We start from the raw sequence: 24,094 nt of genomic DNA, 5'->3' as shown, positions 1-24,094 counted from the left end.
ACCCTTTCCCCTCCCTGTGTCGTCAAGTCCATTCTCTACGTCTGCGTCTTTATTCCTGTCCTGCCCCTAGGTTCATCAGAAACTTTTTTTTAAGATTCCATATATATGTGTTAGCATATGGTATTTGGATATTGTTTTTGATTGCTTTTATATATCACTGTTATGGATTGAATGTTTGTGTCTGCCCCCCACCCCCCACCCCAAAGTTCATAAGCTGAATCTTAACCTCCACTGTGATGGTATTAGGAGGTGGGGGCTTTGGGTGGTAATTAGGTCATGAGGGTGGAGCCCTCATGAATGGGATTAGTGCCTTTAGAATGGAGGCACTAAAGAGCTCTTTTGCTTCCTCCACCGTGTGAGGACACAGTGAAAAGATGGCTGACTGTGAACCAGGAACCTGTCCCTCACCAGACAAAGAATCTGCTGGCACCCTGATTTTGGACTTCTCAGCCTCTAGCACAGTGAGAAATAAATGGTTATTGCTTAAGCCACCCAGTCTATGGTATCTTTGTTAGAGCATTCCAAATGGACTAAGACATCAATAGTTCTCCCTCCCAATCAATATATCTAAATCTATCTTATCTTTTTTTCAATAGCTGCAAAATATTCCTTAATATGGATATACCAAAAGACATGTATGCCATTGCCTAATTAATGAACATTCTGATAGTTTCCAAACGTTTATTTTTCCTTTTCCATTTCCATTATAAACAACATTGGGGAAAACTTCCATATTCAAAAATCCTAAAATAGTACTTTATTTCTATGGAATAGAGGTACAGATGTAGAATTGCTGCACCCAAATTAATGTGCATTTAACTTCTAAAAGAGACACTGCCAGATTACTTCCCCAAAAGAGGCACTAGAGATTCACATTTCCAGGAGCAATGTGATGAGTGGCTCCCACCCCCAAGGGTAGCAGTGATGCAAAGCAGCAGGAACACTGATCTCATATATTTACAATATTAAACACCTTTTAAAGGAAAAAAAAACCAACAGGAAAATCATATAACATTCTATTAGTGCCCTCAGCTCTTAGGATACAAAGGGTAAGCTTTGGAGATGCTAGGTGGGGGTAGGTTGAATTCAGGCCACAAAGAACACTGCTAAAAAGTGACAGTTATTAGCTTGGGGTCCCAGGGCACTGAGAGTAGCTAGCCAGAAAGTCATATGAAACAAGGGGCTAGAGGAGAAGGATGCGGAAAAGAGCCAAATCAAGAAGACATTATAGGGCTTCCCTGGTGGCGCAGTGGTTAAGAACACGCCTGCCAATGCAGGAGACATGGGTTCAAGCCCTGATCCAGGAAGATCCCACATGCTGCGGAGCAACTAAGCCTGTGCGCCACAACTACTGAGCCTGCGCTCTAGAGCCTGTGAGCCACAACTACTGAGCCCGTGTGCTGCAACTACTGAAGCCCACATGCCTAGAGCCTGTGCTCCCAACAAGAGAAGCCACCACAATGAGAAGCCCACGCACTGCAACGAAGAGTAGCCCCCGCTCCCCGAACCAGAGAAAAACCCGCGTGCAGCAACGAAGACTCAACGCAGCCAAATATAAAATAAAATAAAATAAATGTATAAAAAAACAGAAGACATTATATTCTGCAGAGTAGAGATACAAATGATCAATGAGCGCATAAAAAGATGCTCAACATCATCAGTCATTAGGGAAAGGCAATCGAAACCACAATATGTTACCACTTCACACCCACTAGGATGGCCATAATCAAAAAGACAGGCAATGACCAGTGTTGAGGAGAATGTGGAGAAATCGGAACCCCCATACATTCCTGCTGGGATGTAAAATGGTGCAACTGCTTTGCAGTTCCTTAAAAAGTTAGACATCAAGTTGCTACATGACCCAGTAATTCCCCTTCCTAGGTACATAACCAAGAGAATGAAAACATATGTTCACGCAAAAACTGGCATACAACTCAAATGTCCATCAGCTGACGACTGGATAAACAAAATGTGGCATATCCATACAGTGGAGTATTATTTAGCCATATAGAACAATGACGTACTGCTACCTGCTACAACATGGGTGAACACTGAAAACATCATGCTAAGTGAAAGAATCCAAACACAAAAAGCCACATATTGTATGATTCTCTTTATATAAAATGTCCAGAATAGGCAAATCCACAGAGACAGAAAGTAGATTAGTGGTTGCCAGGGTCTTGGGGAGGAGAACGAGAGATGAACTGCTCAAGGAACTTCTTTGTGAGGTGATGAAAATGTTCTGGAATCAGGTCGTGGCGATGGTCGCACTACCTTGTGAATATACTAGAAAGCACTACGCTGTACGCTCGAAAAGCGTGAATTTTATGGTGTATGAATTATATCTCAATTTTGAAAATGAAGACATTATATAAACACCAGCACAGCAGGGGATGGCTCAACACGAAACGTGAGCAGAGGGTCCACAGAAAAGACAGAGGGTTGGCTTTTAAGCCAATGAAAAGATGTGCAACCTGATGAGTAGTAAAATGTAAGCAAAATAAAATTATGAGACTTAGCTCTCCCCCTATCAACTTGCTAAAACGGGAAACATGCAGTAACCGGCAGTGGAGAAAGGATGAGGAAGAATGCCCGCGTCTCTTGTGGGTGGGGGCGTAATCTGGCTGTCTCTCTGGAGGATAATTCAGGAATATATATCAATATTTAAAAATTCACAAACTCTGGGAGCTCTGATTTCTACTTCTGGAACGTTACCCTATAAATACAATCGCACAGAGCCACAGAGATACATGTAACAGATACACATCATCTGCTGGACTATTGCTGTGGTGGCAAAATAGTAAAACACCCTAATGGCTTAGCAATAGGGACCTGGTTAAATAAATGATCATTTGTCCACACAGTGAATTGCTCCACAGGCATTAACATTCTCCAAGACATACAGTAAGTGAAAAACAGCCACGTTCGACGGTCTGTATAGTATGTTCCCGTTTGTTTTTTTAATGGTGTCAAGAGGTAGAGGGGAGGATTTAAAAATATACACATGGAATACCTCGGGCCACAAGAAACTGTAAAGAGTTCCAGCCTCTAAGAAAGGAAATTTGGGGATGGAGGTTGGGGAGTGATCAGAATTGGGGGTGGGAAGTTGTTCCCTGTCCTATCTTATTATGTAGACTGTTGAGAATGTTTGCTAGGTATACCTCCCAGGTCACTTAAAAATGTAAAGTAATGGAAAGAAAAAATAAAGGGAAAGGTGAGGTCTAGAAAACAGAGGTGGGATTTAAAGCCAACTGGAGGAATGTTTGACCTGCTTCCGGTTTGCCTGGGGCTGCCCAGCGGTGATGGCAGGCTCTGCAAGTGACAAGGTGCAGCTCTGATTGGAGGAGCTGCCAGGCCAAGTGGGTCCTGCATCCTGGAGTGAGGGGCATGACTTCTGGGGCACCTCCATATTCCAGAGTCTGACCCTTTGCTCAGCAAACTCAGAAACTCAAACTTTTTAAGTCACCTGGAATCCCTGTACCTCCCAAGGTCATTCTAAAAAGGACTCATGAATTAACCACAGGCAGCTTCTTGGTTTAAGACAGTACAGCTGCAAAGGGGACGGGTCACGGGCGACCTCCCGCCCACTTGGTCCCTCCCTGTGGGAAACTCACATGGGATCCCATCATCACGGGCAGGATGCCCAGTGAGCCGAGAGGTCTGGGAGTTGGCTGTAGGATTTAAATGTTTAATTGTTTCAGGCTGGGATAACCTGATGACAATGATGATGATTTAAAAAGGCTTTGCTGAGAGATGCGCTTTAGGGAGAAAAACTTTACAGAATCAGAGGTTGGCAAATATGAGATCCACTGACAGCTTGGCGTTGGGCCAGCAGAATGTTTAGATGTTTCTGAATTGGGGAATTTCATTTGCAAATGCTAAAATGGGGCTTTCACTGAAATATCCTCTTGTCTGCTGATTCTCACAGGGCAGCCGGGCCGAGGGCTGAGACAGGGAGAGTTTCCAGTTTCCCGCAGCCTCCACACCTCGTGCCAGTTCTCAGATGCAGTGGTCCTTGCTTCTGGGGGAGTGTCAGAATCTCCAGGAAGGCTTGTGAGAACAGAGGGCCAGCCCCACCCACAGCACTGGATTCTGGAGGTCTGAACTGGGCTGCAGGTCTAACTAGTCTGAGGTGACGGGATGATGCTGGTCCAGGGACCACTCTGAGAATCACTGATACACATCCCAGCTTTTGTACTGACAAATGGAGCCAGACTCCGCTCATGTCTTCCTGCTCTCATTCCCAGAAGTATTTGGTCTTTGAGGTATGTTTGCATATATCAGATCTCACCCACTAATATACTGTTTCAATTGTTAAACTTCTAGCAATTTGGAGGGCACCTTACCATTTATCTGGTCTAAGTGATTTATTATTTTTGTTAACTGAGAAGTTGTTGGCCAGCGGGTGTGTTTATTCCATTTCCAGATCTGGTGAAAATGCGCCCTGGGGAAACGAGATGATGTGCAGCTGTCACAGGATGATACTGTTTCTCTTCTTGCCGTTTTTTTATGTTTTCCCTTGGTCTCTCCCTGGCTCTCTTGGTCTTCCCTTTAAGAGAGGGACAGGTTCATATCGCTCAAGCTGCAAGAACCGTGTGGATGTTTCTATCTTTAGAGAGGAGTGTGCCGGTTGTCTTCTTGGTCCAGAGAGGCAAAGAGCAGGCTGTGTGTTGCTTGACAGCTGCGTGGAAGTTAACGCACCCAGACGGTCTGCGCCCTGGAACGGAAAGCTGTGCCCCGAGGGTCAGCCATGGCAGGGACAAAAATGTTCCCGAACAAATTAAAACAGAAATGCCAATGTTTCACTTTTGAAAAATGTGAATAAGGAATTTTCTATTGGAGTGTGTTTCAAAGGGTTTTCAACGCTGGCAGAACACGAGGAACTTTAAAAATACTTAGCCCAGGGAAACTTGAAAAAAGACATGCCTGGGCCCTACACTCCAGGGCTTCTGATTGTATTACTCCAGGTGAGGCCTGGGTATGAGGATTTAAAAATTCCCCAGCAGATTCTAATGTGCATTCAAGTTTGGGAACCACTATTTTCAGGAGTCTACATAAGTATAATGGCCATCATTTATTGTTCCAGGCACCGAGTAAAGGGGTTTGCAAGCACTATCTGATTTTCTCTACCATCAGGTCACAAAGTCTCTTGTTTATCCTCACACAGCTGCTGGGAGGTGGGGTGAGGCCTCAGACACAAGCGGTTTGTCCAAAAGCACCTGTCTAACCATTGTACAGGCAGACCTTGGAGATTTGGTCTGGCACCAGATCACAGCAATAAAATAAATATTGCAATAAAGTGAGTCACACGAAGTTTCTGCTTTCTCGGTGCATATCAAAGTTACCTTTACACTATACTGTCTATTAAGTGTGCAGTAGCATTGGGTCTAAAAGAAGTGCATACCTTAACTTAAAAATACTCGCTTGCTAAAAAAAGCTAAGTATCATCTGAGCCTTCCGAGAGTCGTATGCTTTTTGCTGGTGGAGGGTCTTTCCTTGACGTGGATACTGCTGACTGATCAGGGTGGTGGTTGCTGAAGGTTGGGAGGCCGTGGCAATGTCTTAAAATAAGAGAGCCACGAAGTTTGCCCCTTTCACGAATGATTTCTCTGCAGCATGCGATGCTGTTTGACAGCATTTTAGACCTTCTTTCACAGCAGACCTTCTTTCAAAATTGGAGTCAATCCTCTCAAACCCTGCCGCTGTTTTATCAACTAAGTTCATGTAATATTCTAAATTCTTTGTTGTCATTTCAACAGTCTTCAGAGGTTCATTGCCAGGAGTAGATTCCACCTCATGAAACCATTTCTGGGGCTTCCCTGGTGGCACAGTGGTTGAGAGTCCGCCTGCCGATGCAGGGGACGCGGGTTCGTGCCCCGGTCCGGGAAGATCCCACATGCCGCGGAGCGGCTGGGCCCGTGAGCCGTGGCCGCTGAGCCTGCGCGTCCGGAGCCTGTGCTCCCCGGCGGGAGACGCCGCGGCAGTGAGAGGCCCGCGTACCGAAAAAAAAGAAACCATTTCTTTGCTCATCCATTGGAAGCAACTCCTCATTCATGAAGGTTTCATCATGAGATTGCAGCAATTCAGTCACATCGTCAAGTTCCACTTTGAATTCTAGTTCTCTTGCTATTTCCACTGCACCTGCAGTGGCTTCCTCCACTGAATCTTCAACCCCACAAGGTCATCCATGAGGGTCGGAATCAACTTCTTCCAAACTCCTGTCAATGTTGGTATTTTGACCTCTTTCCATGAATCATGGATGCTCTTAATGGCATCTAGAATGGTGAATCTTTTCTAGAAGGTTTTCAATTGACTTTGCCCAGATCCATCAGAGGAATCACTGTCTATGGCAGCTATAGACTTACGAAATGTATTTCTTAAATAATAAGACTTGAAAGTCAAAATTACTTCTTGACCCATGGGCTGCAGAATGGATGTTGTGTTGGCAGATATGAAAACAACATTAATCTCATACTTCTCCATCAGAGCTCTTGGGTGACAGGGTGCATCATCAACGAGCAGCAATGTTTTGAAAGGAATCTTCTTTCTGAGCAGTAGATCTCAAGAGTGGGTTTAAAATATTCAGTAGGGCTTCCCTGGTGGCGCAGTGGTTGGGAGTCCGCCTGCCGATGCAGGGGATGCAGGTTCGTGCCCCGGTCCGGGAAGATCCCACATGCTGCGGAGCGGCTGGGCCCGTGAGCCATGGCCGCTGAGCCTGCACGTCTGCAGCCTGTGCTCCGCAACGGGAGAGGCCACAACAGTGAGAGAGGCCCGTGTACCACACACAAAAAAAAAAAATTCAGTAAATCATGTTGTAAATAGACGTGCTGTCATCCAGGCTTTGCTCTTCCACGTATGGAGCACGGGCAGAGCAGAGTTAGCCCTTAAGGGCCCGAGGATTTTCAGAACTGTAACTAAACACTGGCATCGACTTAATGTCACCAGCTGCATTAATCCCTAACAAGAGTCAGCCTGCCCTTTGAAACTTTGAAGCCGGGCATTGACTTCTCCTCTCTAGCTATGCACGTCCTAAATGGCATCTTCTTCCAATAGAAAGGTGTTTCATCTACATTGAAAATCTGTTGTTTAGTGTCATCACCTTCACTAATTATCTTAGCTAGATCTTCTGGATAACTTGCTGCAGCTTCTATATCAGTACTTGCTGCTTCACCCTGTACTTTTATGTTATGGAGACGGTTTCTTTCCCTAAACCTCATGAACCAACCTCTGCGGGCTTCAAACTTTTCTTCTGCAGTTTCCTCACTTCTTTCAGGCTTCATAGAACTGAAGAGAGTGAAGGCTTTCTCTGGATTAGGCTTTTTTTTTTTTTTGCTCAAGCTAATGTTGTGACTGATTTGACCTTCTAACCAGACCACTAAAACTTTCTCCATGTCAGCAATAAGGCTGTTTTACTTTCTTACCATTCATGCGCTCACTGCAATAGCACTTTTCATTTCCTTCAAGAACTTCTCCTTTGCGTTCACAACTTGGCTAACAATTTGGCACAAGCTTTCGGTTTGTCTTGTCTTTCAACATGCCTTCCTCACTACGCTTAATCATTTCTAGCGTTTGATTTAAAGTGAGAGATGTGTGACTCTTCCTTTCACTTGAACACTTAGAGGCCACCATAGTGTTATTAATTGTCCTAATTTCAACAGCTGGTGTGTCTCAGGGAAAAGGGAGGCCTGAGGACAGGGAGAGAGATGGGGAAACAGCTGGTCGGTGGAGCAGACAGAACACACGACACTTATTGATTAAGCTCACTGTCTTACATGGGCGAGGTTTGCAGCACCCCAAAACAATTACAATAGTAACACCAAAGATCACAGATCACCATAAAGAGTTTGCAATATTGTGAGAATTACCAAAATGTGATACAGAGACATGCAGTGAGCAAATGCTGTTGGAAAAATGGCCTCCATAGACTGGCTCAACACGGAGTTGCCACAAACCTTCAATTTGCAAAAAATGCAATATCTGCAGAGCACAATCAAGTGAAGCGCAATAAAACAACACGTGCCTGCATTACACGGCTTCCCTCCGGAAGAAGCTACCTAAAATACAAAGAATAAAAAACATGCACAAGAATGTTTATTGCAACATTGCTCAGAGTAGAGAAAAATAGAAAAAAAAATGCCCAGAATCAGGGTAATGGCTGAATGAATTACAGTACATCCACACCTTAAAATACCTTGTAGCTGTTACAAAACAATGAATTAAAGATGTACCAGTTGAATGGAAGGGATTTGCACACGTCTGTGGAGCTCGAGGATCTGTCCCGGCCTGGGATGGCCGGAACATTTGGGGACCAGCTGAGCATTTCTTTCTTGTCACATGGCTTCTTCATGTGACTAGCTCGGGCTCCCTTCCACCATGGCAGTCTGAGTCGTTCTGACATGGTGGTTAGCTTTCCCCAGAGCTAGTGCTATGAAAGACAAAGGCAGAGGCTGGAAGGCTTCTTAAGACTTAGGCTTGGAAGTCATGCATCATCCTTTCCACTACATATTATTGGTTCTACAGGGTCATCCCAGATATCAAGGGAGAAGACTACAGGGGTGTGAATACTGGGAAGCCTTGATTATTGGGGGGAGGGGAGGGATGTGCAATTCTGGAGACTGTCTATCACAACAGAGTAACAGGGAGGCTACATGTACCAGACAGAAATTCTCCACTAGAAGTTTTTTTTTTTTTTTCTCGGTACGCGGGCCTCTCACTGCTGTGGCCTCTCCCGTTGCGGAGCACAGGCTCCGGACGCGCAGGCTCAGTGGCCATGGCTCACGGGCCCAGCCGCTCCGCGGCATGTGGGATCTTCCTGGACCGGGGCACGAACCTGTGTTCCCTGCATCGGCAGGCGGACTCTCAACCACTGCGCCACCAGGGAAGCCCTCCACTAGAATTTTTGATGAGAAAAAGCACTAAGAGGTTGAGAAGTATTAGATTTCACAGGGACTTCGGCGTACTTCCAAAGACAGAGGAGCAAGGAGCTCTCAGGCCACCTGGCAGAGCCAGTTTTCAGGATTCTCTGTAACCACTTTAAGTAGAGAGCTGATGCAGTGCAACCCAGAGGAAGTGCCTGTGTGGGTGGCACGTCTAGCAGGGTTGCAGGGTGGAGAACTGAAGATAAGGAGCTTATTTATTGAGTGAGATATATACAGCAAGATGGTGGAAGGAGAGAGAAAACGGGCGTTCAGGAAATGAGCTAGATCCCTTTAATGACTTTTGAAAGGCCTGAGTAAACATATGTGGCTACTTTGGGTTGCTCAATTGTAATTCTTTGAAATCAAAACACTGGCAGACACTGGGGACTGCCTGTCCAGTGGCCAATCCACTCCAACCCGTTTTCTTTGCTTGCTGCCCAGAGAAGTACCTGACTTCCCAGCATCCCCTGCAGCTAGTGGTGGTCATGTGACCTCACTCTGGCCAATGAGATATAAGTGGATGCCTACTTGAGGCAGGGGCTTCTAGGAAGGACCTTCCTTTCTTTTCTAATAAAAGGAGAAAAAAGAGTAGCAAATCGTGGCTTTTCCCTTCTGGCTTTTGGGTCCTGTCATGTGAGGATGTGATGTGTGGGTCTGTGGCATCTTGTGAGCCACAGGACATAACTGGCACGCTTATTTGGTGTCTTGATAATGCCGTCAAGATGCTGCACCAAGCTTGGACCTGCCAACCCCCAGACTTCTTGTTATAATTAAAAGTGCTGTTTACTTAGGGCTGTATTACTGCAGCAGATACATCGGGATCTACAACTCTCTCTTCAGCCGCATTTTCTTGCTTTGCTGCCACTGGTCTGATGCGCCACCGTTCATTTGTTCATCAGTCATTTCCAAGCCCTTTGTGTATCTCAGAGCCTGTGTTAACTTTGGGATTATTGCAACAACAAAGGAAATACTCTGTTCTCAGGAATTTTTACTCAAGTGGCCGAAACATTAAAAAAGCCAACCAATTGTGGGGAGATAGAGGATGCTAAGAGGACACGTGTGTTTGCTCCCTTCCCAACCAGTGAGGCTGGCCCCACGTCTTTCTCTCTGTCAGGTAGCATCATGATTGGCATATTCTTTTCCTCTCATTCATCACGTTACAGCATCGGCAGGAGCACTGTTTACTCAGGTAAGGATTTTCAATCCAGTGAAATGATTCCAATTCTTCTTTTAAAAAAAAGCAAAATCAGGCAATTCTTTTTAGAAAAAATCAACTAGGAACAAAAAAAGGAAAGATTAATTTTTTAGAAACTTCTTACCCAGGTGAAACAGAGACGGTCCTCTGTTTCTGAAAAATGGCGTTTTCTGGCAGATAAATCATGCCTTAGTCTCCACCATTCATCAGCAGTGAGAACTGAACAATTTTTTTAAAAGGGGGAACTAATGTGATAAATTTGGTAGAAGGAATCAAAGAAGGAGAAAAATGAGGCATTTTTAGTTCCCTAAAAACTGGTGAGGTTTTAGGCATAAATACACAGGTGGGAAAGTCCGGGCAGGTGATACAACAGGGGAAAGGGACACTCATGATAGGGGCCACTCATGACGGTGGACTCTGCTTGTAGATTTCCCTGTCTTTTTATTTTGTCATGTTCACCCTGTGCCAGCCACGGTTCTTGGAGCCACCCTACACAGTTAATATTATTATTCTTCCCAGTTTCTAGATGAGTCTCTGAGAGTACGCATTTCTTGCCAAGGTTACATAGCTAGTGAGCGGCAGAGCCAGGACCTGGTCTGTGAGGCTCGGAAGCTTCAGTGTGCTCATATTAGTTTCCTTTTGCTGCTGTAACAAATGACCATAATGTTTGTGCCTTAAAACAACACAAAATATCTTACAGTTCTAAAGGTCAGACATCAAAAATGGGTCAACTCCTGGAAGCTTGAGGGGAGAATCTTCTTCCTTGCTCTGAAATCGAGCAGGACCCTACAGGACCTTCTAGGGGACAGACCTCTGTGTCCCCCGCCTCTTGTTTATAGAAAACCTTTAGCCTCCTAGGCCTTCCCCAAGTTCCCAAGAGCAAATTTAATCACAGAAATGAGAAAATGCAGAAACAAAGGAAAACAGTCAAGCAAGACAAAAGAATTATAGTTTAGCCACAAAACAAAGTCCAGACCTTTAGTTCCTCTTCAAGGGCTACAGATAATATCCTGAGCCATATCCTTGAGCTGCTTTGCAGATACTAAAAACCCCACAGGTGGAGGAAGTTAACTACATGGTGACCACCAGCACGGAGACCCCAGACCAGTTAGAACCAGAAGGTTGATGATGGAAATTTCTGAAATACCTCCCAGTTACCTCACCACCAACCAATCAGAAGAATGTCCACGAGCTGATCACCCAGCCTGCAACCCTCTCCCTCAGCTTGCTTTTAAAAACCCTTCCCCCAAAGCCAGGGGAGAGTTCAAGTCTTTTGAGCCTAAGCTGCCCATTCTCCACACTGGGTGCCTTGCAATAAACGCTGCACTTTCCTTCACCACAATCCAGTGTCAGTATATTGGCTTTGCTGTGCATGGGGCGAGTGGACCCAAGTTTGGTTTGGTAATCCACATTCCTTGCCTCATGGCCCATTCCTCCATATTCAAGGCCAGCAATGGAGCATCCTGAAGTCTCTCTCTCTGTGACATTCACTCCATCATTACATCTCTGACTCTGACCCTCCTGCCTCCTGTTACCATGGCTGCTAGTCTTGAGCGCTAACCCTCCGCCTTGCTTGAGGGGATGTAAGCTGCAGAGAAGTGTTATCCTTATCTTACAGGAGACCACCAGAAGAGAAAAACAAGAGCCCACCGGAACTGGTTCGAATCAGCAAGGGCCAAGATGGCAGAAGCCCCGACCTCCAGCAGACCGTGAACTTCATTATATGCTCACTGTAATACATTAGCAGCTAAATGACACCCGCCAGCACCGTGACTGTTGACAGTTGCCATGGCAACAGCCGGAGGAGGGCATACAAGGACTGAAAAGGGGTGTTGTTCCAGTACTGAGCATACCACACCCCTATTCTCGGAGAAGTCATGTACATTTCTCCCTCTCTTTACTCAATTCCCTCCCTTTTGCCTCGACCCTTCTATATATACGGTGTCTCAGACCAAGGCGGGTTGAGAAGTTGATTTTCGAACCAAGTCCCCGCTTCTCCATTCTCTGGCCATGGAATAAAGCTTGTGCTGTTTCAGCCTCAGCGTCAGTTTCATCATTGGCTGTGTGAATCCGAACAGAAAAAGCACCTTCCCCACCAAGGCAGGGGGCTTCAGCCTGGCTAGGGCCTAAGTGGTGATCCATACGACCAATCTGGTAACACTGCCTCTTATAAGGACCCTGTGGTTACGTTAGGCCCGCCTGGATAATCCAGGATCAGCTCCCCATCTCAAGATCCTTAATTTAATTACCTCTGCAAAACCTGCTTTTGACAAGCAAGGTAACATATTCACAGGTTCCGGAGACTCAGATGTGCACATCTGGCCTCCTTTTCTTAACAGGATAGTTTTGAGATCCCTCGCGGTGCTGTATTTGGTGGTAGCTCACTCCTATTTTTGCTGAGGACTGTGTGTGTCTGCCCTAACTGATGCAACCACTCTACCAATGGACATTTTGCTCTGTTGGAAGTACTTCCCCGGCTACTTTGGAATTCAAATCAACATGTACTGGAAAAAGAAAGGGAGAAACCGAATATATGAATTTAAACAATCATGTTTTGGTAGAGCAAACACATTAGCCTCTAACCTGAAGTTGCAAGACAATGTGTTGCTCTCTGTGGCACTGCAGGTAAATGACATTGTGCGTGGCTTTGGCATCATTACCAGCTTTCTCTGACACAAGACTTTCAAATGGCATCTGAAATTGGCAAATTAAGCTAGAAATATAATGTGGCAATAAAAATGAGACATTTTGATTTTCTAAGATATTGTTATTGAAGATGAATTATAATGCTAAGCTTTGGAGAGAAAGCCCTCATTCACACGAGCTGTACTAATTAATCTTTGTTTGATATCAAAATCCCCTGGTCTCTTGCCCTTCCCAAGAAAAAATACTGTGCGAAATAAATTTATTTCTATGAAGAAACAGAATGTAATTTCCTGAATCACTTTAAAAGAGGTGTTTTGCCTGATTGCTCTCTCCCACAGTGTCTCTGGAAGACAAATAAGTAAAACATTGAAAAAGAATAAGGGATGCAGGAAAGACAAATTTTAAGGTCAGATTTTAAATTTCTAAGTGCTATGCTAGACAGAGCTAATACAGTTAACTTCAAACTGTAATGACAGCCTTTATTAACATTAAATCCAACACAGAAAAATAAACTTTCCTCACATGTTGACCACGTGCCAGGCACTCTTCCAAATATTGTAGGTGTATCAACTCCTTTAAGCTTCCCAGTGATCTTCGAAGCTCTGGCCTACTGTTATTATGATTCCCATTTTACAGATGTGAGAACAGAGAGGCTGAGCAATTTGCCTAAGGTCACACAGCAGAGCCACAAATTGAATTTAGGATCCTGACTCCCTAGGCTGTGTGCTCAGCCACTGTGCCATCACTGCTTCTCAATAAGTCTTCACAGGAAACATTCCCTCATGGCAATGAACAGTTTTAATTATAATAGGAAAAAGTATAGATGGAAAGAAGGAAAACAGTCACCCAGCATCCCACTTAGCTATTTTTCTGGTGACTTTTCTCTGTGTGCATACATATATGCAAACAGCAAGAGAGAGGAACACAAATGTGCATCAAAAGACCCAGTCAGAAAATTCTGTCCAAAGGACAAAAAAAGTCACCCAGAATCCCACTTTCATACCCCTTTAAAAACTGCATCGAAAATTATAATAACCTAGGGGAAAGAGCACGAGGATGATAAGCTGCCTTCCTCATTAAATGAGATAATCATTCCAAAGTGAGTTGCAGAGACCTGGGTTGTCAGTGAACGTAGGCAGAGTTTTTGACTTCAGAGGATTAACTTAAGCCCTTTACAGATTCTCAAGCCGGCGCTGATGCAAGGCTGCAGGGTATGAGAGCTACGTGCAACCAACCTACGACTCACTCAAACCAGATTCTCTTTTCCCTTGTGTGTAGGTACCCACACGGCAATACACTGTCCCAGACTGTTACCCTATATTTCTGTTACTTATTTTCCTCTTTCCAGGAAGACTGTCTCTTATATAAAAATAAATGTTGGGAGCAGGGAGGAAAGGAGGGAAGGAGGGAGAAAAAAAGGGAGGGAGGGGCAGAGAAAGAGAGAGACAGAAAGAGAGAGAAAGGCTTTTTCAATTTTCAAGTTTGTTCCTATGCCCTTCCTACACACTCCTTGCCCTTGTGCCCCATATTAAACAGGGGCATAAAAACAACAACAACAGTAATAATACAAATAAAATGATGATAAAGAAAACCACTTCTGTAGGGGATATTATATTCTCAGTGCCTCTCAATTTTTTGAGAACACCTACAGTTTGCAAATCATAAAGACAATACGATTCTCATTTCAAAGTCTGTGCATCTCAGCAGCCAGCTTTGCACTGTTCTCATCAAAGGCCGCTGCTGTCAATACAATCCATTTTGTGCACATCAAAGTAGAAGCTTGACTCACAAGGTTGAAAGGCAGGAAGAGACTTGTGACATGATCTCATCCTGTGGTTGCCAATCCTGGCTATGCGTCAGAATCTTCTAGAAAGCTTTCAACAGTTCAGATCCCCAGGCCTCAACCTTAGGGTATTCTAGACAGAGGCTATGGGCTGGGACCTGGGCATCTAAGTTTTTAACAAGCAACCTAGGGGTATAATGTATTAAGAAATACAGGACTCCCCTGGATGTCCAGTGGTTAAGACTCTACGCTTCCACTGCAGGGGGCACGGGTTTGATCCCTAGTCGAGGAACTAAGATCCCACAAGCAGTGCAGCGTGGCCAAAAAATAAAAATAAATTAAAAAATAAACCTATATTTGGCCTTCATCTCTGTTCCTGGCACAGAGCTCCTAACACTTGACTTTAAGAGCCATGAAGAAGACTTTTATCATTCATAACAAGCCAGCCCCTTTTAACCACATCTGAGTTTATGTTATTGAGGTGACTTTGGAAAAGCCCCTAAGGATGGGGGCCCCGGTTGCCAGGGGAACAAGTCATGTGATTAGAGGGCTGGGACTTTCAGACTCACCGCCCCCCATCTCCACGGAGGGGAGAGTAGCTGGATATTGAGTTCCACCATCAACGGTCAATGATTTAATCAAGCATGCCTACATAATAAAGCCTCCACAAATGTCCCTAAAGAACAGGGTTCAGAGAGCTTCTGGGTTGGTGACCACGTGGAGGTGCTGGGAGGGTGGCTTGTCCAGAGAGGGCATGGAAGATCCACTGCCCCATCCACTGCCCCCAGGATCCCCTCCCCCATACCTTCCCCTCTGCATCTCTTCCATCTAGCCATTGCTGAGTTGCATCCTCTTATAATGAACTGGTAACCTAATAAGTACGTTGTTTTCCTGTGTTCTGTGAGCAATTCTAGCAAATGACTGAATCTGAGGAGGAGGTCGTGAGAACCTCTGATTTGTAGCCAAGTAGGAACAGAAGTTGTGGGTAACCTGGGGACTCCCCACTTGCCATTGGCAACTGAAGTGGGAGGTAGTCTTGTGGGAGTGAGCCCTTTTCCTGTGGGAGCTGCTGCTAACTCTGGGTTGATGGTGTCAGAACTGAACTGAATTGTGGGACACCCAGCTGGTGTCACAGAATCACTTGTATGGAAAACCCACACATCTGGTGTCAGATGTGGTGTGGGTAGCAGAGCATAGCGAGGGGAAACAGAGAGCAGTTATTTTTCTTACACTAGGAAATTCTAAAGCCTCTGGAACCAATGCTATGATTCATCTCATTGTTCAGGAAATGAAGCTGAAGCCCAGAAACTTACATGTAAAGGACAGCAACCATAACCATCATATAATCATGATAGCTAATACATACATAGCACTTACTATGTGCCAGGCACTGAAAGATACACTTGTATTATATCTGATATCTATGTTGTAGGTACTGTTATTATCCCACTTCACAGACAAGGAGGCTGATGTTCAGAGACGTTAATTAACTGGCTCAAGGTCACACAGCTGGTAGGTGGCAAAACCAGCAGTCTGATTCCAGAGTTCTTACCCTCAACCACTGGGCTATACTGCCTCATATAATTTATAGATATTCCTCACATAGTAGGACTCAGTCATTTTTGATGCTTTGAATTTATAGTCTTATACTCCAGAATGAAATCAAATAGGTAAGTTACATTGTCCAGTTTTAACACTGCCCTCTGTTGTCTTCTATATTTTACTTGTTTCTTTGGAATTCCTAAGTGCTGGGTAATATGTAAAATGCTTGGTGAATGATCTCCTTGAGTCCTCTCAGCAATTCTGTGAGCTAGGTGTTCTTATCCCCACTTTACAGATGAGAAAACCGAGGCTTAGAAAGCCAAACGACTTGCTCCAGGTCACACAGCTAGTAAGTTGCAGGGCAGGGATTTTCACTTTGGTCTGTCGGACTCTGAAGAGGCCAGACTCTTAGTGTTTCTACTCTATTGCTTTTAACTCATTGCTGTAAAGCCTCGGCCTCTTCCAGGCGCCATACATACTCAAGAGATGAGTACTGTTAAGAGTTGAATTGCCGAGGAGCTTCCCTGGTGGCGCAGTGGTTGAGAATCCGCCTGCCAATGCAGGAGACACGGGTTCGAGCCCTGGTCCGGGAGGATCCCACATGCCATGAAGCAGCTGGGTCCGTGTGCCACAACTGCGCCTGCACTCTGGAGCCCACGGGCCACAACTGCTGAGGACCGTGAGCCTAGAGCCCGTGCTCTGCAACGGGAGAGGCCGCCGTGGTGAGAGGACTGCGCACCACTGCCAAGAGTGGCCCCCACTCGCCTCAACTAGAGAAAAGCCCACGTGCAGCAACAAGGACCCAATGCAGCCAAAAATAAATTAAAGTAAATAAATAATTAATTAACAACAACAACAAAGAGCTGAATTGCCAAGAAGATGAAGTCCTAGCCCCCAGTTCCTATGACCTCATTTGGAAAGAGGGTCTTTACAGACGACCAAGTTAAGATGAGGCCAGTGGGGGTGTGCCCAATCCCACGGGGCTGTGTCCTCATAAAAGCGGGAGGTTTGGACACAGAGCGGAGAAGGAAGATGCTATGAAGACACAGGGAGAGCACCACGTAGAAGCCAAGGAGTGCTCGAGGCCACCAGCGGCCAGGGTGCAGCAGGGAAACAGATTCTTCCGCAAACTCTCAGAAGGCGCCAACCCTGCCCACACCTTGATTTCCAACTTCTGGCCCCAACACAGTGAGACAATACATTTCTGTTGCTTGAGCCACCTGATTCGTGACACTGTGTTTGCAGCCCCAGGAACTAATACAAGTGTCTTCCACGTGAGTCTGTGGCTTCAACTCTTCCATCTTGTTTCACCATCAACAGGGATCAGCAGACCCTTCACCATCCCCCCAACCCCCAGGAGGAGCAGTCCCCACGTGACACTGACCTTCATGGTACAGTTGAACAGAGTGGGTGGATACCATCACCGGCATCCCATTTTGACCACACTCGTCGCCAGATGCCACCTGGAACAGAACATGTGGCAGTATTAGCCGAGTCTTTGGGGAAAGGGGGAAAGTCTGAAAAACTCAAGGAAGAACCTCAAGGCCACAAGGGTGCCTCACAAAATTAAAGTCTGCATTTCTAGGAACTACCCTGTTTTCTATTACGCCTCAGAGAAACTCTATAACCCGCTGCAAGGACTGGACTGCTGTGTTGATAAGAGCTTTGAATGGTCTCTACCTCCTTTCAATGAGCCCCACAAGCACGAGCAGGACAGACACCCTCGTACAGGCAAACTGGGGTGCTGGTCTGACCAGGGAGGGGACCAGAACTCGACATGCTGTGAGGTTAACCACACTCCAGGGTCCTGCACACAAGCACAGGCCTCTCTCGTCAAATACAGGAAGTTCGTTGTTGCTATTTTTCTGCTCTGTGTCCACTCCTTCCCCTGCACTGTTACAACCCCCTTCCAATTTTAGATCACTGCCCTGAATTTTTTTCTCTTCTGTTATTTACTGTAGACATTTAAAAAGATTATACATATATATGTATGCACAGATGTACACATATATACACACGCACATATACACATACACTCACGTGGAAAGAAAAAAGGTTGCAAAAAAGAATGTATGTTATATAATGTCATTTTAGTAATAAAATAAATTATACCTCTAATAGTTGGCATTAACTGAATATTGATTATATGCTAAGTACTTTGCATATCGTGTCTTATTTTGCTAATACTATTAGTAGTATGATATATGTTAATAAGTGAAGAGAGAAAAAAAACCGAAAAGACTAAATACTCACCTCCTGATGATGGGAAACTACTGGGGAGATGTGGAAGATGTTTCTTTTCTTTATATTTTTGTAACAGTTTTGCTTAAAAGAAACCTGTGTTGGGAGTTCCCTGGCAGTCCAGTGGTTAGGACTCGGTGCTTTCACTGCCGGGGCCCAGGTTCAATCCCTGGTCGGGGAATTAAGATCCCCCAAGCCACATGGTGTGGCCAAAAATAAATAAGTAAAAATAAAAGAAGCCTGTGTCCTTGAATTTATCATTAACCCCACCAAGAAATCATAAAATTGAAATATCAAACTCATGAGATCATTTGGGTCTGAGGTCATAACGGGCATCCCTGGGGTAACACTTGGTGTGCAAATTTGATTTACTTGGCTCACAGAAGTTTTGTTTTGTTTAAGTATTTTGAAATCAGTTGCCAGTATTTTAAAAATCAGGAGGTTGCATTAACACCATTTTCCAGCTTCACATGAAAAATAAGTCTCTGGGAATGTGCTGAGGGTGAAGTTGGTCAGAACCAGCTGTCTGCAAACGGGCTTCACCCTCCTGCTTTGCTCATTTTTGTCACTGCCTGGTCCTGGAGGCCAGAGGCTCCCAGACTTGGAATCATTTGGGGACCTTGGGAAACTACTGATGGCAGGGCCCCTACCCGGAGGTTGTGTTTTAGTTGGTCTCAGGTGGTGCTGGGCATCGGGCGTTTTCACCGTTTCCCAGGGATTCTAATACGTGGTCAGGTGTGAGAATCTTCTCTGAATGCAGCCTTCTGTTCTGAGCAGGAATTCCTTCTATGCTGTGATCAATATCAGTTCGTAGTTCCTCCTACAATGATCTCCATGTCTAACTGGGCTCTAGATCTTACACTGAATTGATTGCAGAAGCACTGGTGGTGGACATTTAGGTTCTCTGCTGCCTGCCTGTAGATCTAAGGTCTAAGGAGAAGCATTTGGGTGTCCCTGGCCTCAGCCCTCCAGAGCAATCTTCTAAAGGAGGGATTCACAAACAAGAAGTTCTACACGTTGGCTGAACATGCAACAGCTGAGGAGCCTTGAAAATCCAGGTGCCGCCCTGGTTCCCACACACAGATTCTGATTTCATTGGTCTAGGGTACAATTCCAGCCTCACGATTTATTTTTAAGTTTCCCAGATGATTCTAATGTCCAGCCACGGCTGCAAACTGCTGATCAAAAACTGGGTTTCTCATCCTCAGCACTGCTGATACTTCGGGCTGGATCATTCTCTGCTGTGGGGCCATCCTGTGCATTGCAGGGTGTCTAGTAGCATCCCTGGCTCTACCCACTAGATGCCAGTAGCACTACCCGAGTTGTGACAACCAAGAAACATCTCCAAACACTGCCAAGTGTCCCCTGGTGGGGAGGCAAAATCACCCACAGTTGAGAACCCCTGGTCTAAATCCACCTGGGAACAGAGATCAGATTGGCCCCAGGGGAACCAATCACCATGGAGACAGGTTTCATAGGCTCCCAGCCCTGCAATTTCTGACTCAGCAGGCCTTGAGCGGGGCCTAAGGGCCTGCACTTTTAACAAGCTCCTTGATGGGTTCTGGAGGTTTGAATACAACTGAACAACCCCTGGGAAAAGCAGCATCAATCACGCCTCTGTGATGAGCCCTGGGCAGGCTGTTTATTCTGCCGTTACCCCCGACTCTCCCAACTAGTAGCTAATGACCCAGTGACCATAACTACACCACCTTGCGAGTGTCCGCTTCCGAGTCGTTCTCTTGGTCCTCGACTCTTTGGGAAACACTCATTTGGTTACCCATTATTCCTGCAACAGAGAAAAAGAGAGACACAGAGAAAAATGAAAACCCAAGACCAGCAGAAGTCTCACTCCTGCCTATAAAACTAAGGTGCAGAGACTGCCAAGGTATTGTGGGTATATTATCACAAGCCCCAGGTAGACCAATTGCTTGTGTTTATTTTGGGGAATGAGGGGAGATCTTGGGCTCATAAATTCAACAGAATTAAAGTCAAATGCAGCCCCAGTTTTCAATTGTATTTCATTGCTGGGAGAATATTATCATCTCAAAAAGGATATTCCGTGTAGATAACATTTTCTTCTTTCTTAGCCAGTCACAACTATTATATCAAGGAGATTTTAGAATGGGGACAGTTAAAATAATACTTAAAATTTTTAGTATTCTCTGATCCTCAAACTAAATTTAGTCCCGTTAAAACCTCTCATAGGACTGGCATTCTTTTTCATAGCATTTAGCACTATGTGTAATTATATGTTCATTTGGCTATATCTTCATTCATTTATTGATTCAACAAATATATAGTGAGTGCCAGCTCTGTACCTTACGCTGTGCCACACACTAGAGTTACAGCTGTGAATTAAATGGATGAGGCCCCCGACTTCATGGAGTTGAAATCTGTTGGGTGGACAGACAATAAACAACTAGACAATAAATCCACAAATCAGGCCGTTTTCGACAGTTCAAGGCAGCATGATGCAGTGGTTATGAGCACAGACCGGGAGCAAGACAACCTGGGCTTGAACCCTCTCCCTGCCCCTCACTGCTGTGTGTCCTTGGATGAGTTGATTAGCCTCTCTGTGCCTTACAGGACTGCTACAAGGACACAATGAGTTAATGCTTGTAAAGCGGTTAGGATAATGTGTGGCTCTTGAGAAGAAATATATATGTTAATGTGTTATCAAAACACATAGGATTCAGTGCTATGAATAAAAAGGAAATTTGTAACGTAACAAGAGGGGGGCCACAGGAGAGGGCAAGAGGTGGCAGCACTGAACAGGATGGTTCTGGAATGAAGTAACAATTGATCTAGATTTGGAGGGCAAAACAGCATTTAACTTCTGTCTGCCTTCCCCGATAACCTGTAAGCACCACGAAGGCAGGGACTGTCTGTCTTTACCCACTGTTGTATCTCCTATTCTCAGCGCTGCATTTGCATTGATCAGGTGCTAGATTATTACTTATTAGTTGAGTGGAGGGAATAATCATTCATAACAACCCCTCACCCGGCAGGCAGGCGCTGAATTAGACACTTACCCACATTATCACTAAACCTCTCGAGAGCCTTGTTAGAACAATGGTAATAGTTAACAATAATTTAGCATGTTCTCAGTTCCAAGTACTGTTTTCCAAGAGCGTTTCCTGTACCGTCTCATGTAGCCCTACACACCCGTGTGAAAGAGGTGTTGCCATCGTGTCCCTCTAGCTGAGAGGAAGCTGAGTCACAAGGAGGTAAATTACTTTCCAAAGGTCAGCCTGTTAAAGATGGCAGAGACTTTGTAAAGCAATTATACTCCAATAAAGATGAAAAAAAAAATCTAAAAAAAAAAAAAAAAAGATGGCAGAGACTAGATTCAAACACCGGCTGCCTGTGCTCCCAACCACTGGATGTTCCACATATTACTTTACAAGGCGAGGTAATAATATGTCCCACATATTATTACCTCCCCTTGTAAAGGAGGGAATTGAGTCTCCCAAACTCACCCAGGACACATCCAGAAAATGGCCGAGTGAGGACTTGACCCAGAGTATGTCTGGTTCCAGAAGTGGGACTCTTTCAGCCACTCCCAGCTTCCTTACTACCTAAAAGCTTTTCCACGCACACAAACGATTCCAACGTAGCGTGCGTCTCCAAAGACCTGGCTGCTGGCTCATCTGCCCTGATGGCTCCCAGAATAACAGCCAGGGCTTTTGCTTTCTGGCTGAAAGCAGCCAGTGCATCTCCAAGGATTCCCATGGGCCTCTGGCCCGTGGTATGAGTTTTTATGCCCTGGTAATAGACTCAAGTAATCAGAAATTGGGGAGGCCAGAAAAGGGCTTTCTTGGGGGAACCTGGTAGATATCAGAATCTGGGGATTATATATGTTTACTAACTACAACATGTAATCAGGCTGAGCAGTGCTAAAACATACAGGACACTAGTTATGTTGCAATATTTTCTATTTATAAAATCCAAGATATACATACTTACAATAGGCCATCACTTCATCTATAAATGGGACTTTATGAATATAATATTGAATATTCAAGGCCAGGGTCAGGAAATGACAGCTGGGGGACAAATCCAGCCTGCCGCCTGTTTTAGTATGGCCAGTGAGCTAAGAATGGGTTTTACATTTATAAGTGGTTGGAAAAAAAATCAGAAGAATCATAGATTGTGACACATTAAAATTATATGAAATTCAAATTTGGGTATCCATAAATAAAATTTTATTGGAAGACGTCCATGCCCATTCATTTATGTATTATCTACGTACGTCTGCTTTCACGTACTGAGGCAGAGTTGAGTAGTTGCAACAGAGACCATATGGCCTGCAAAGCTTAAGATATTTACTGTCTGGCCCTTTCTACAAAGTTTATCACTTCTGCTCAAGATCACCCTGGGTAACACATACCCATTTTGCAAATAAGGAGACTGAAGCAGCTGAGAAGTTAAGTGTTGCCCAAATTGAGACTGACCAGGATTTGAACCCACTGTGTATAAAAATAATGACAAAAAAAAAAAAAAAAAAATAATGACAACAACACTCTAACCATAGTAATGGTAAGATAGTAACAGTAATGATAACAACAACAAATCTGGTGAGTGCTCACCATGTGCTGAGAAGCTGTTCTAAGAGCTTTACTTGCCGTAAATGAATTTATTCCTTATAGCAAATCAACAAGGCAGTGGTATCATCACTCCAGTTTTACAGATGAGAAAACTGAGCTTTGTAGGTTAAATTCCTCGACCAAGGCCACTTGCAAAAATGGACACACACTAGATGACATGTCCATCATCCAGGTTTTATAAAATTAAAAATTATTTACCAAAAGATTTACAAACTTTCAAAGTTCCTGTTATTCAATCTAAATTTAGTCCAATTTGGGGGCTACCTTCAATAAAAATATTTGAGGTTATGAAAAAAATCTTTGGACTGGGAGAGGTGTCATGTGTGCAAGCAGGAGAGAAATTTTTTCAACCCACAGAGCTCGGGTTCGAGTTCGGGCTCCATTACCCCAATCATTGCACTTTTAAGGAGCCTCTTGGCAGATTCGAGGCCAAATGGACTCAGAAAAGGAAAATCCATTTGCACGTCTTTTGCAGGGACAACTTGGACTCAGATAACATTGCTTTCCACCAGCAGTTACAACATATGTGTTGTGAAATTGCTCCTGCCCTTCCTTCAAATTTTGCGAGGAGCCGGATTTCCACGAGACAAAAACAGTTACTGCCACCTATTGGTCAATGTCAGTATCGGCAGAAATGAACATATTCAGCCTCCAGGGCAAGGTCAAAATGTCTGGGGAGGTCAAAGGAAACGGTTTTACATTTAGCAGTTAAACCTTTCGATAAAAGTTGGCAAGACAGTGGCAAGTCCTCTAGCCCCAAAGATAGTACAACTAATAAGACAATAATGATGATCACATCTGCCTTATGACGTGCCAACCCAGTGCTAAGAATTCTAGGTGGAGAGCACTGCAGCAGGATAAAAATGTGGGCTCTGGAGACAAACCACCAAGTTGAGAATCCCTGCTCGGCTACATACTGAATGAGTGACCCTGAGCCAGTTACTGAGCCTCACTGGGCCTCAGTTTCCTCTTCTGTAAAATGGGGATAATAAGGGCACACACTTAAGAGTTTCATGGGAGTTAAGGCGTTAATACGTGGAAGGTGCCCCGAACAGGGTCTGGCACGCAGTGAGTACCCTGAAGGTGTTCTTCATGATTAGAAGTATCACCATGATCATCACTGATATTTTCAGTCATTTTCCGCCAGTTGTCTGATATAATC

General features: G+C 44.7%; 1 protein-coding gene across 1 annotated transcript in view; it reads right to left on the bottom strand.

The window, feature by feature from the left end:
• BCAS1 (breast carcinoma amplified sequence 1) overlaps nucleotides 1-20,106 on the bottom strand; it is a 98,088-nt gene extending 77,982 nt beyond the window's left edge. Inside the window, exons 1-2 of the mRNA XM_032607123.1 lie at nucleotides 20,035-20,106; nucleotides 17,469-17,547 (exon numbers count right to left, since the gene is read on the bottom strand). Coding sequence (XP_032463014.1) covers nucleotides 17,469-17,547; nucleotides 20,035-20,106 — 151 coding nt within the window. The remainder of the gene's footprint in view (nucleotides 1-17,468; nucleotides 17,548-20,034) is intronic.
• Nucleotides 20,107-24,094: the final 3,988 nt, after the last annotated feature.

Source organism: Phocoena sinus, chromosome 15 (genome assembly GCF_008692025.1).
Source record: "Phocoena sinus isolate mPhoSin1 chromosome 15, mPhoSin1.pri, whole genome shotgun sequence".
NCBI lineage: Eukaryota > Metazoa > Chordata > Mammalia > Artiodactyla > Phocoenidae > Phocoena > Phocoena sinus.
This window is presented reverse-complemented; position numbering and strand designations above follow the sequence as displayed.